The sequence below is a fragment of the Littorina saxatilis genome, linkage group LG4 (genome assembly GCF_037325665.1).
Source record: "Littorina saxatilis isolate snail1 linkage group LG4, US_GU_Lsax_2.0, whole genome shotgun sequence".
NCBI classification, from domain to species: Eukaryota; Metazoa; Mollusca; class Gastropoda; order Littorinimorpha; family Littorinidae; genus Littorina; species Littorina saxatilis.
This window is the reverse complement of record NC_090248.1, coordinates 17,605,518-17,620,035: the sequence shown is the minus strand read 5'-3', so window position 1 is coordinate 17,620,035 and position 14,518 is coordinate 17,605,518. Positions and strand designations below refer to the sequence as shown.

Below are 14,518 nucleotides of genomic sequence, written 5' to 3'. Positions count from 1 at the left end.
CTATGGGTTCACGCGAGTGCTGGGGTGCGAATGCACTGACTTCAGACGCAGACAGCTTCAGCTGAACGGTTCATACCACCACCACCACCCCCCCTTTTTTTCTCAACGAATTTGCATCGATCTCAAGAATGGTCTGTGAGCTAAGGAAAATATCGGAATTCCGATAAAATTCGGACCAGTCCCATGTCTGTTGTTAAGACGGGTAGCCTTTTCAGACCTTAGCATCTCAGACTGTGTCAATGCTTTATGTGATTCGGAGTAAGAATATGTAATTTAATCATTATTAGCATTAGTGTAAACGTTGGTATCGTGTGAATTTTACCGTCGATTACTTTACATGTGTAACCTCATTTAATATGTTGCATGTTTCGCTTTCTCCCATCTCCCCCCTTTCCCCGTCGCGATATAACCTTGAATGGTTGAAAACGACGTTAAACACCAAATAAAGAAAGAAAAGAAATGTTTCGCTTTCGATTTGTATGTTGCTTATTTTGTCATTTTGTTGTTTATGTTTATTTGCTTACTTGTCGATTGTTTGCTGGTTCGTTCATTTACTTTGTTTATTTGTCATGTTGCTTATTTATTAGACATTTGTATTAGAAGTAAGGACCGGTTGTAAGAAAAGGCGTCGCCTTAAACCTCTATCCTTGAAAAATAAAGTTCCATCATCATCATCATCATCTGTCACCATGGTGCTGTTAATGATCGGTCGCAATGGTTTAAAAAAGACATGCTCCAAGAAAATGATGCTGGTAAAAGACTGACACTAACCTGCTCTGACAGGCCGGTACTGGGGCTGAGCGAACTTGTCCCACATGGACACCACGATGCAGAGGGAGCCCAGCACAAAGATCAGCACAAGGTAGGTGATCTTGGGCGCAAGGCGACAGTAGAAACTGTAGTACAGCCACGGCACAAATGAACCGATGGTCAGCAAGGCAATGCCGCAGTAGTCAAGTCTGCAATGCAAATGGCAAAGTTAAAAGAGACACCTTTCATAGGCTTTATTATGACTTATCTCGAAGATGAGCCTGTATTAGTGCATTGTTGATAATGTTACCTTTCTTCAGCTTACATCACTCATTCATGCAGAGCAAAAGTTTGCACAACTCAACTGTGCAGACCTTGTAGTTTAAGGCCAGTACCTACAGGGGTGCTGTTTTCTCACCAACACTACAGTGAAAACTGTCAAATACGGTCACTGGACTTAGCGGACACTCGCAGAATACGGACAGTCAGTCTCGGCACGGACTGCTTTACACTGTAAAACACCTGTACGTTACGGCCACCTCGGCATTACGGACGCGGACACGTATTTTGGGTCCATAATAAGTCATATACCTGCTAAATACGGACATCCACAGCAAGCTGGGAAGTTCGATCGACGAAGAAGACGATAAATCGATCAGTTGATATTATTCGGTATCTGAGCAGCTCTCGCGAGACACGCTATTTGTTATGCTTTGAACATCGCGAGAACTTCGAACCTTGGCTTGTGCAGCTCGCACGAGATCGCTGTACCGCATGCTTTGCTATGCTCTGAAGTTTGCGAGAGATTACGAGAGCTTGGAATACCGATAGAGTCTATTCTTGGTGAGTGTTTTAAGTCGACGCATTTGATTGGCTGCTAGAGTTCCAAGGCAGCCAATCCAACGCGTGGAACGTGTTCGGCGGAACGGAAGTGAAAGTGTATGAGTGAATGTATCTTCTCTTCGAAAGAGTGATTCGTGTTTAACAAGATGGCAGCAAGAAATTCAAATTCAAGAAAAGGAAGAAATGCGCTGACTTTAGAACAAAGGATAAATGTTGTCAAACAACTGGAAAGTGGGAAATCATGCCGAACGATTGCACAAGAGCTTGGGTGTGGGAGAACGCAGATTTCGAAAATCAGCGTCGATCGGGAAAAAATAATGAAGTTGTGGGAATCGGGAGACGGACGTGCTGACCTGAAATGGGTTTCGAAGAAGACAACCGAATACGAAGAGCTAAATGACGCAGTGTTCGAGTGGTTTTCAACCAAACGTGCGAATCACATTGCCATCAATGGTCCACTCAGACAACGCTGGACAAATTCTTTCAAAAGCTGATGAGTGCAGAATGAAGTGAATGTGAATGTGTTGTATGAATGAGATCCAGTAACTTTTTAACAATTTAAATTTATACAGTTGATATGATAAAAAGCTTTTAAACTTGTTTTACAACAGTCAATATTAAATGTTTCTCTATTTAATCTAAACAGCTCCTGTTTTTCTTATAAATGTACATGCGTGTATGTGCAGTACTCTCTCTCTCTCTCTCTCAACTTGACTTTGTCGCGTTTACTTGCACCTGTCTAATAAGGACACCTGCAGAATAAGGACACTTTTGTCTGGTCCCAAGGGTGTCCTTATTTGACAGGTTTTACTGTACACTCGTTCACTTCCATTGATTTTCTTTGTACATATACATGTATAGCAAACATACTGCCCAAGATAATTTATGCATAAAATGACATGAAACATATGTGAGTAGAACGGAAAACTGCTAGTTGTGTAATTACTTGTTGAAGAAACGTCCGATGCGCTCTGAGTGGCAGTAGACAGTGTGGAAAATCCAGGAGAATCCCAGGCAGAGGATGGCCCCCATGAAGAAGGCAGAGAACACCGCCTTCTCCTGCCACTGAACCTCGACGGTTGGCCGCGTCAGAAAGTACACAGCAATGCCAAGGAAAGCAATCATACCTGTGGACATCAGTCATGGCATTCTGACATTCCACATTCTTACAGAAATGGAAAATTTCAATAGTAAATTTTCATTTGATTAATATACTTACCCAATTTTCATAAATGCATTGACTTCAATCTCACATGCTAGATGTCAAAAAACGACTCAAATTACCTGCCCTTGCAAGGGTGGTAACCAAGCTAAGAACAGACGCCATAGCCGTTGCTATGCCCTGTCCCACCTGGTTACCCATAACCCACCACGTGAGCGCCGGCATCCGGAATAATCATTCGAGACTTCTCAAAAACCCTTAGGAAATTAAGTAGCGGGGATGGATGGGAGGGTATTAACTATGAGAATTGGGTAAGTATATTAATCAAATGAAAATTTACTATTGAAATTTTCTATTAAATTACATATTCTTACCCCAATTCTCATAAATGCAGATTGCTCCTAAAGGCGGAGGGAACTTACTTATGTCCCTGAGAGAACCTGTCCTGCAGAAACTAACGAGGGCAAGGAAATTGCCCCATCAAGTTAAGAGCAGGAGATGTCCAGGAGGTAAAAAATTAATGAACACGTCATCAGACCTCCAAAGAGCTGTTGGCAAAACTTCGCATAGGCGACAGGAACACCACCAGCGAGAGAAGAACCCCAGGCTCTGGACTCCTGTAAAGGAACAGAGGGAGGACTGAACGCCCCCTGCCCCCCTGTGTTCAATAAGCCACCACTCATAGGACTGTCCTATGAAAGTAGCAACACCTCTTGTGAGAGTCAATAAAGTGAAGCCTCTTTCACTTATAGTGTAAAGAGATAAGAACATGAGCTTTTGGCTCTTAGTTCCAATTGACTGAGCGCAAAACAAAAAAGGATTTTAAAAACTCTAACCAGACAGTTAGAAAATCCAAACCGCCCGGAGCGATAATCCTCCCGAGAGGAGGGAATTAAACACCAGAGGAGATTGACCAGGTTTCTGATTCAAGGAAATCTGGCCGAAAAACCATGAAAAAACGGAACTATAAGCTCCAAGGCTACAACCTCCGGTAAACCCCAACAACGCATGTGCCTCACTGCCCTTCGGGGCTGAGGCCCAGAGTAAGAAGAACAAAGTCCTACGCGTTAAACAAGGGGACGCCTCTAAACCTCTAAAAACAAGGTCCTTTGATCATGCCCGCAAAAGCGCCATGAACATCAGAAGAGAGGCCTATTTGTTCCAAAGTAGCTGAGATAGCCAAGACGCCGGAACCTCCAAGAAGAGGCCAAGCTGCCCAGAGCCAAAAAGAAACAGAGGTGATTAACCACCTGGATTGAGAGAGGGGCGCTAAGGAGTTGCACCCCCGCTCTATACGCCAATTGGCCAAGGAGGCCAATGAGGGGCATACACAGAGAAAGTGGAGGACCTATGTGCTTCATGCACCAAGACCAGAGTCAAAACCCCCGATCTGTAACACAAACAGCACAACCTCCAGCCCTGTATGCAGATGGCCCAACCCGTGTGCAAGCCCTGAGAGGTCCTGCTGAACGAGTCGGCCAGATTATAGAGCCGGCCGGGGAGAAATTCCCCTGAGAAATTGATTTAGTGTGAAAGAAACCAAATCAGAATCCCGTAAACTCTGTCTGACAGGGAGTGAGAACTTGCTCCTCCCTGCTAGTTCACATAGGAAGCAACAGAAGTATTGTCCGTATGCAACCGGACATGCCTGTATATAGCCAAAAAGAAAGGCTAGTAGACTGAGAGCTACTGCTCCTAACTCCAGGCAATTGAGATGCCCAAGGAGTTGAGTCTACATCCACAGCCTCAAGACTGTAATTGCCAAAGTAGGCTCCCATCCAGACAGAGACGCATCCATGAAGCGGTCTAAGTCCGGGGGGGAACAAAGCTAGGGAAAACGCCCTGAGCGATCCAAATGGATTCCAGCCACCTACTCGCGTGGAGGAACCCACCCTGGAGGAGGACCCTCTTGTCCCAGACCTGTGAGGCCAAGTCCCAAAGAGACTTGAGGAAAGACTAGAGGGCCAGCATAGCCATCGATTCCGCCTGACCAAGGATCAAGGCTAAGGACCTCGCAGAGGTCTGCTCTCGTGCCAGTCTGGCAGTGATAAGAGCCTAAAGCCTCTCTATTCTCTCCTGTGAAGGACGAACCTTCCAAGAGACAGTGTCGAACGGCATGCCCGGGTAAAAAACCTGGGATGGGGACAGCTCAGATTTTGCCTGGTTTACTGAGAACGCCAGGCAAAAAGCCTGGTTCAACACCATCTGAAAGTGCAGCTGGCAAGCTGATTGACTCTGATAAAAGATCAACCAGTCCCCGAGGTCGTCCAGAGACGAATAGCTCTCCAGAAACGGAGCCACTTCCTGTCTGCAGGAACGCATAAGGAAGGCTCGTGTGAGAGCACAGAGGAAAATCTCAGCTAAAGCTGATACCTCAAGACCATGCCGTCCCACCTCCTCCGGAGAGGGAGGAGACACTGAACGAAACACCCACTTTGTGACCGGGAGCGCATCAATGCGCTGCTACTTGTCCATGAAGGAAGGGCAAGACTGAGGCTTCTGAGTAGGTTTTAACAAAACCCCGAAAAAAGCCTGACCCTTGCTTCCTGTAACCGGAGTGAAATCAAACCCCTTGAAAAGAAGGAGATCACACCTGGTGAAGACAGTGTGGGCATAGAACATCACTGACGAACTCATCTGCTCGGTGATGACCCTAGCCAGAGATGCCAGCAGCATGGCTACGGCCCTATCCGAGGCATCCTCCCTAAACCAAAAAGAGTCCAGGGAGGATAAGATGGCTCGTATGAGAGCACAGAGGAGAGTCTCAGCAAAAGCAGATAACTCTAGACCATGCCGTCCCACCTCCTCCAGAGAGGAGAGGGAGGAGTAACATCACGAAACCCCACGTTCCCTGTGGTCTATTTGTGAAGCCAGGAGACTAGTTCCGGCGGAGCGGAAAAACTAGCCCTTGGCAACAAAAATGTCTGGATCAGATCCTGAGACTTGACATTCCAACCTATCTTCTTCCGCACTAAAAGTGAGAACGAAGCAGCCTGAAACCCAGAAGCCAGCCACTGGCTAACAGAAGGAGGAGCAGGACCATGCGCATGAAGCAGCGGGAAAGGTGTAGGCTGAAGACCACTACCCTGAGGTGCGGGTCAAGCCAAGAGCTGCGACATGTGGTAGGCAATCACCGGAGACTCGGCAAATCGAAACGATTGCGAGTAAGCCCGTGTAAACCCAAAGTCATCCGCGGAAGAGGGAGGAAGAGAGACACCCTGCTCTGAATCCGCCACCCCATCCGGGAAAAAGTAAGCTGCCCCAGCAGCCGCTTTTTGCATAGCAAGCCTACAAGCAGTAGGCAGCGCTACACACTCTCCCTCCTCAACCGAGGAGTCCGAATCCCGACCAGCAGTTGTGTCAAAACACAAAAGGAGGGGAGACGGGGGAGGCAGCGCACTAAAACTCCTGCTGATAACACCGCCAAGTGTGAGAGTGAAAAGCGTGATCAGTCTCTGCCTGCCAACCCAAACCGCCCACCTGCCGTGAGGGGGGAGAGGGGTTGGTAGTTGGCACAGCGCCCTGCCGAGAAGGAGGGAGAGTGGGGGTACGAGACAAAGCCAAGCCCGGCCAGCCGTACCCCACCCGCTGTGCGAGAGAAGCATCCCAGTGCTGAGAACCAGTTTGCCTGGTTTGAGCCACGCCGCGCCCCGAGTGGGGAGGGGGGTGGTTCGTCACAGCAGTAACCCCTGGAGGGGGGAAAGACTGAATAAAAGACGCAACCATAAACGGCCGTCCCCCACTCGTCCACCTGCTGACGTCCTGTAGCCCCACCGCTCACCCACCCCGAGGAGGGGGGGGTGACGGATGCTGGCTGAGGACAATGACCACTGGCAAGGCGATACTGTAGTCCGAGTCCCCACAATCCATTGTGTCAGAACATAAAGAAAGGGAGACTGGAGAGTTAAGAGCATGTTCTGTCTCCGCCTGCAACCGCCACCGCTCACCTACCCCAAGGGGGTAGAGGGGTAGGCAGCCGGCACAGCACCCTGCCGAGAACAAAGCAGAGCAAAGCTCATTGTTCCCCGACCGCTGTGCGAGACTGGTCCCAGCCGCCAAAACCGGTCTGACCAGTGCGGACAGCTAACACAGCCCCCTGCCCCAAATGGGGCAGAGGAGGAGTATGTAACGTAGCCTGGAAAGGCCGTACGTGGCACCCCCGCTGTGATGACTGGTTTGAGCCACGCCGCGCCCCAGATGGGGAGGGGGGTGGCTCGTCACAGCAGTAAACCCCTGGAGGGGGGAGAGACGGGGTGAGAGACACAACCGTAAACGGCCGACCCCCACCCGTCCACCTGCTGACGTCCAGTAGCCCCACCGCCCATCCACCCCGAGGGGGGCGGTGGGGCTACTGGACGTCAGCAGGTGGACGGGTGGGGGTCGGCCCTTTACGGTTGTGTCTCTCACCCCGTCTGGGGGCGGTTGCCGGGCAAGGACAATAGAGGCATAGACTGAGAAGACAGTCCAACAGCGCCCACCCGATCCCGCCCAGAGGGCGGGAAAGGGTGGGCCGCCGTCACAGCCCCCACCCGATCCTGCCCTGAGGGCGGGAAAGGGTGGGCCACTGACACAGCCCCCTGCCCCCATTGAGGCAGAGTGGGAACCAGCCCTGCCTGTGACTTACCGTGCCCCCCCCCCCACTCCCCCTTCCAAACGGTAAGGGGACTGCATGCCCGACTCAGCTGTGCTAAAAGCAAGGAGAGCGGGCAGAGACAGGCGGGGAGCAGGCCCCCTCTCCCAACGGAGAGGGTGCTCGCGAACAACCCAGAGCCACCAGAGGCAAAAAAGGGCTGAACCGAACTGGCCATTTGCACCAGACCACGATGCGAAGCTGCCAAGGAGTACACCGCCACAGTGGGCGGGCCGATCGTGCCTGAAACAGCTGAGAAATAAACACATATTTCATCGTTAAGTCCCCCGAAAGTGGAAGACACTGACTGGTTCTCCTTAAGAGGAGAGGAGGGCTGGGAAGAAAAAACGAAACCTTATCCGCACGAACAGCTACTACAAAAGCAGTACTACTCGAAGGGTCGACGACCCGCACAGAGGTTTCTAAAAAGGGCTAACAGCCTTATTCACTTCCTGCCTAGCCCTAAGTTACTGCTTGCTATCGGCCATCTTGAAAATGGGCGAAATCGTAGTCCACCAGAAAAGCAAATTTCTGAAGCGGCTGTAAACAAGCAGCTAACAAACAATAATTCAATTCAATAAAAAGTGCAGGTCTCACCAAAAGAAAGGCGAACAGGTAAAGGCCCCCCCAAGCCCATAAAGTCACAAAGACAAGGGCTAGGGAAAGCCAAGTGAGCAGACGAATTCCGCACGTCGGACGTGTGTCGTCGAAAGTCGAGAAATGATTATTCCGGATGCCGGCGCTCACGTGGTGCGCGGTGGGTTATGGGTAACCAGGTGGGACAGGGCATAGCAACGACTATGGCGTCTGTTTTTAGCTGGGTTACCACCCTTGCAAGGGCAGGTAATTTGAGTAGTTTTTCGACATCTAGCATGTGAGATTGAAGTCAATGCATTTATGAGAATTGGGGTAAGAATATGTAATTTAATAACTCAGAGAGAGCAAAGCTGTGGTTAATGCGTACTTTATACTGCTAATTTTGAGTAACAAAAACGTAAAGCCCCTTTAGCTTGGGTTGACCAAATTTTGGGAAATTGCAAATAAATGTAAAAGTCTTGTGTCTGAAGGAGGCTCAAAAGGAGGAATTCTTCCAAGAGGAGACAGATTCTCACGCCTGAGAAATACAGATATGCCTGTCAATGAGTTATTGCAAGCTAAAAGTGTGTGAGTGTGTGCATCCTTAGTTACTACCTCTTACTTGGAGGGATCAAGTTAGTGGTCGTTCAGATTGCTATTACACTAGCTGCATAATAAAAGCAGAGCTAAATAGTCATGGCAGATGTCATTTATGGATTCCTCCATTTGGTTATACAGACTGCGGATTAACACAATATGTTTTGGTCCTTTGCTGGCAAAGCTAACACAGACAGTAGCTACCAACTACCAAACAGCCCAACAGCCAACTGTAAGCAGACACAGAAGTGGAACTGACCCAGTAGATGAGTCCATATATTTCCGGTCTCTGTGTGGATGCGAAAGATAGACTTGAAGCAGGCGATGAAAGAGTTGGTGGGTGTGCGGTGACCACGCAACAGAAAGTCGTTGTCCTTGAGCCAGTCGGGCAAGGTGTGATGATGCACCACGTTCCACCCTGCTGCCCACACCTGAAACAAGTGCACACTTCATCTCTTATTGGTTTACAAGCACACTTAATAGAAAATTTTAATAATAAATTTTCATTTGATTAATATACTTACCCAATTCACATATAGCAATTTACTTCAGTTTAGTGCTAGAACGCTGAAACTACGCGTAGGGGGGGAAGTAACCCTAAAAATAGAACAGCCTTGACGGTCACATGACAACGCCAGGTCAAGGTTACCTCCCAACATGCATTGCGCACGCGTGCTCTCGCCGCCATGTTTTATTCATTCGCTCGAAGCGCCCTTTTATTTTTAGGGAATCTAAAGCGGGGTAGGCGGGAGGGACTTTAGTATGTGAATTGGGTAAGTATATTAATCAAATGAAAATTTATTATTAAAATTTTCGATTAAATTACATATCTTATCCCAATTCACATATAGCAGATTGCTAATTAAGGTGGTGGGGTGCTCACCTATGAGCTAGGCAACAATTGCCCTGCTGCTACCATCGCTGGTAGCGCCTTGGTACCATCCTGTCGCGCACTGGAAATGTCGCGCAGGTAATAGTTGATGAAAACATCCTCCGATCTCCAGTAGGCAGAATGGAGGACCTCAGATAATCTTCCCGATCTTAGCACAGCTAAGGAGGATGCCCAGGATCTTGCCTCGTGCGTCCTTGCCGACGTTAGAGGGAGAACTGACTGGCCCCCCCCCCCCCCCTTTCTTTTTGCGCCACCACTCATACGCTTGTTTGATCAGCATTGAGACCCATTTAGCAAGAGTTACCTTAGATATGTCTTTGTCTCTAGCAGTGTTCAGAGATAAGAAAAGAAACTTCTGCTGTTTAGCTCTGATAGGAGCCGTGCGGGACAGATAACTGCTAAGAGCTCGAACTGGGCAGTTAGACAAATCGGGGTCTCCTGGCGCCAGAATTTTGCTAAGAGGAAGAATTCTGATTATGGGGGAAACTTGATCAGGCTTCTGATTTTTGGCTAGAAAATCCGGCCTAAAACGTAAAGAAATAGAGCCATCTTTTTCAAAAGCTATGTCTCTAGATAAGCCTGAGAGGGCATGAATTTCACTGCCTCTTCTTGCAGTGGCCAAAAGAACAAGCAAAAGTATCTTACGGGTAAGATTAACTAAGCTTGCTGATTGCAACGGTTCAAAATCTTGCGATCTTAAGAATTCTAGAATAAGGAAGAGATCCCAAGCAGGAACTGGGGCTCTGATTCTAGCAAAACCTATCGACGCGCCTTTCAGGACACTAGCTATAACACTGCTGAGGTTAATGTTGTGACCCAACTGCCTCAGCGTAGCCGAAATAGCAGAACGTCTAACTCGAAGAGACGAGGGGGAGCTGCCCTGAGCTGCTAACCAAGATAAGTGATTAGCTACCTGCATAGAACGCGGGGAGACAGAACTGACCTGATTCTCCGGGCACCATTTAACCCAAGCTGTCCAATGTGAAGCGTACACTGAGCTCGTAGACGTCCTGTGCGCTTTTTGAACCAACTCCAGTGTCCCGTCCGAGGCACCCGACAGACGCAGGGATCTTCTCACAGTCTCCATGCGTGAAGGAGCAGGGACTGTGAGTTCTCGTGCTGAATGCCGGTGCGTGGTTGCAGTAATTCTCCCTTTTCCAGGTTTAGAGGAATGGGAGGACCTTCTGCTAAGCGGAGGAGATCCGGAAACCAATGCTGACTCGACCACATTGGAGCGACTAGAATCAGGGATGGTCGTTCCGACTCTGCTTTCCTCAGCACTTTTCCGAGAAGTTGGAATGGTGGGAAAGCATAGGCTGTGCGTCGTGTCCAGTCGACTTCCGGTGCATTCACTTTTCAGGCTTCCGGGTCCAGAAACGGGGATATGAACACCGGTAGCCTCCTGGAGAACCGGGCTGCAAAAAGATCGACTATCGGTTTGTCCGCCTGCACCCAAAGCCGCTGGAGAGCGTGGTGGGTGATTGTCCACTCCATGTGGAGTACTTTCGAGGATCGACTGAGCGAGTCTGCCAAAACATTCAGTTTTCCCGGCAGATATTTTGCTGATACCGTGATCTGATGCTGGTGACACCACTTCAGAATTTGGCATGCTCTGAGTAAAAGCGTGAGAGAGCGGGAACCGCCCTGTCTGTTTATGTAGGATGCAACAGTCGTATTGTCTGTAAGAAGACGAACCTGTTTGCCTGCCACCAGCAATAGAAAGCTCTGAAGACCGTGGGCTACAGCCTCTAACTCGAGCACATTGATGTGTGAGAGGGCTTAACCTGTTGTCCACGTGCCCGAGGCTGTGTGGTGAGAACGATGAACACCCCAGCCTGATAGGGAAGCGTCTCTGACTGACGCTGGTGTCTCCATTATGAACTTGATTTGTCTCAGAAATCTGTTCGGAGGAGACAAGACTTTTGTTTGTATTGCCATTTTGGCTTCCGGTTTGACGGGAAACTTGAACAACGGTGGAACTCTGGTTAAGGGAGTCTTCCCCTCCTTCCAGAGTAGTATGAACCCCGAACGCACTATACCCACTATCCACTGACTGATTACCTTTAGTAACCAAAGAGCAAGGGACCATGACAGGCCGCCTGCGACCAAAGGCGTGGTGGTTGCATGGGCTAGTGGTTCGGGGTCGCATCATTGGGGGTGTGCCCCTTGAATTGCCGAAAGACGGCTTTTTCTTTGGGTAAGGCGCGCCTCTTCCCCGTCCTCGTGAAGAAGAGCTGGCTTGTGCTGACCTGCCCCTATTCGCCGAAGAGGCGGAAGGTTTAGGCGGTCCGAAGCTCTTGCTCTGAGGCTTAGGAAAGCCGTGTTGCGCTATCTTGGCTATAGCCAAATCCCGATCGTCCCGGGTTTGCTTGTGAAGCGCGTCGAGAGACGGCAGCCCCAACAAGGCACCCTCCGTGAACGGGGATAACTTGAGAGCCTCAAGCGTGGGTTTGTCTTGGATCCTGGAACCCGAGAGAAAGGCTGACCTGCGCGTGTGCACCGCATGTGCATAAAGATGCGCAGAAAGACGCGCAGAAAGACGCATTTGTTCGGCTGAAACTTTGGCCAAAGTAGCGAGCAGCGTCGTCACATCCTTTTCGCTCGCGTCCTGTCGAAACTCAAACGGTTCCAAGGACATAGCGATAGAACGGGAGAGGGACCTGAGTAGCGTTTCCGAAAGGGAAGCTAACACTTGGTTGTATCTCCCTGTTTCTTCCAATGCTACGAGAGCGGATTCTGTATAAGGAACAGCTCTGTCCTTACTGTAGCCATCCTCCCTGAGAGTCGCTAACTCCGGTGTCACCGGAAGTGGTGCTCGTGGTAGAGAAAAAGTGTCTAAGAGATTGCGTGGCACAGAGTTCGAATAGAACTTACGGGCAGCAGCTTGCCCGACATATGGGGTTGGCTGTGCGGAAGCTAGCCACGGCTGTGCTAACTCTGGTGTCGGACTGTGCGCTGATAGCAGAGGCACTGTGTCCAAAGGCACATATTCCGACCGGGAATTCTTAGCCAGAATCTTAGAAATCTCATACGCCACTGAGGGAGATTCACGAAACTTAAAAGTTTGTTTTTCTCCCTGTGTTGAGCGAAAATCTCTGACACCAGAAGGTGGTGGTTCATACAAGCTTGTTGTTGACACCACTCCTTCCTCAAAGTATCTTGAAGCTACCTGAGCTGCCGAAGCTACTGCCTGTGGAAGCTTGTCTGGTAGCCGGAAATTGGGATCTTCATCAGAAAGAGAAGCCCCGTATTCTGATTCTCCTTCCGGCACGGAAGTGCCTACCGGAAAATCACCTCCATAATGACTGTCATAGTCATAGGCAGTGTCATCCGGAAGAGAGGTACCGCGTGAGGCATGCCCTCTACTCGTATCCTCCCTGGAGAGAACTTCCTGCCCCCTGGGCGGACGTGTGGAGAGCTGTGTTAGGGATGCTTTCATCGAGCAAACCGGCACCTGCTTGTCTCCTGTTGTAAACACAGGCCCCTGCAAGTCGTGATGCGAGCGAGACTCCTGCCTTACAACAACTTCCTGCCCCCTGGGCGGAAGGGAAGAACGCTGTGCTAGATATGCTTTAAAACAAGTCGGCATTCGCTTGTCTTCCGTCAAGAGTACAGGCCCCTGCAAGTTGTGATGCGAGCAGATCTCCTGTCTCCCAACAACTTCGCGCACCCGTGGCGGAAGTTTGGACCGCTGAACCGATGTTGCATCCGTATAGCAAACCGGAACTTGCGTGTCCTCCGATCTAAGTACAGGCCCCTGCAAGTCGTGATGCGAGCAAGTCTCCTGTCTTATCACGGCTTCCTGCCGGGCAGAAGTAGGGAACGCCCGTGCGTATCTCCCTGTGGGACAGTCACAGTACCTTTAATGGAGCTGCTGAAACCGGAAGTAGAGGCATGGTGAGGGAAACTCTTTCCGTCTTCACCGGAATGTTGTTCAGCGTGAACGTCGGCCGACGTAATAGTGGCTGACGGCGCTGCCTTAACCCTCGACCGAGAGCGATCGTCCACCGTTCCTGCCCGGAGAGAGAGCAAATGTTCGCTCGCCGAGCGCAATTCTGACAAAAACATGCACCTCATTTGATCGCTAAACGTTGCAAACATTGCTGACAAATCTTCCTTCTCCGATGCTATGCTAGCCTTAACCGGCGCTGACTTGCATTCTTGCTTCAACGCCGGCATTATCGGACTCTTAGGATTGTCAATTTCTACCGTGAAAGTATTCTGAGAAACTGGCTCGAACACAGTAACTGTAGGTTTAGAACCCTTGGGCTTCTTAGCCGCTTTCTTAGACGGAGACTCAGTAATGGCTACCTGTCTAGAGCTGGGTTTCTTCTTCGCACTGTCAGCCATACTGGCGTTAGTCTTGCAGACGAAAGTAAACAAAGACTAACTCGTGGCCAACGAAACAACTACAACGAAAGAAAATGGAAAAATCTCACCCAATCTCAGCTAGAAAGCTAACATACAGACGTGACCAGGGTGTAGTCTGCCAAAAAAGCAGTGGGCTAAAGAATAGCCCGAGCGAAATCCAAAACACGTCCTTACTGAGTTAGACGCTGTCGCTGAAGAGTAGAATGAATAAAACATGGCGGCGAGAGCACGCGTGCGCAATGCATGTTGGGAGGTAACCTTGACCTGGCGTTGTCATGTGACCGTCAAGGCTGTTCTATTTTTAGGGTTACTTCCCCCCCTACAATACAATACAATACAATAATCTTTATTCATCTCTAAAAGAGAAATTACAAGCTTGACTGTGTGTCTGTAAAATCGAAAATTTTTTATTAAATTTTGATTTAATATAATATACTTACCCAATTCTTATGAATGCATTGACTTTAGTCCCACATGCTAGATGTCGAAAAACCTCTCAAATTACCTGCCCTTAGTAGGGTGGTAACCAAGCTAAAAGCGACGCCATAGCCGTTGCTATGGCCTGACCTTGCTCGGTTACCCATAACACCCTGCGCACCACGTGAGCGCCAGCATCCGTAATAATCATTCGAGACTATTAGTCAAACAAACCCCCAAGGACATAATCCAGCGGGGACGGATGGGAGGGTATTAACTA

General features: G+C 49.3%; 1 protein-coding gene across 3 annotated transcripts in view; it reads right to left on the bottom strand.

Moving 5' to 3' along the window:
* The window catches only part of LOC138964121 (adiponectin receptor protein-like), a 57,139-nt gene that overhangs the window by 25,935 nt on the left and 16,686 nt on the right, over positions 1-14,518 (bottom strand). For all 3 annotated transcript variants that reach the window (XM_070336005.1, XM_070336006.1, XM_070336007.1), the window contains 3 exons: positions 8,818-8,989; positions 2,540-2,720; positions 772-959 (listed from right to left, as the gene is read on the bottom strand). In XM_070336005.1, coding sequence (XP_070192106.1) covers positions 772-959; positions 2,540-2,720; positions 8,818-8,989 — 541 coding nt within the window. The remainder of the gene's footprint in view (positions 1-771; positions 960-2,539; positions 2,721-8,817; positions 8,990-14,518) is intronic.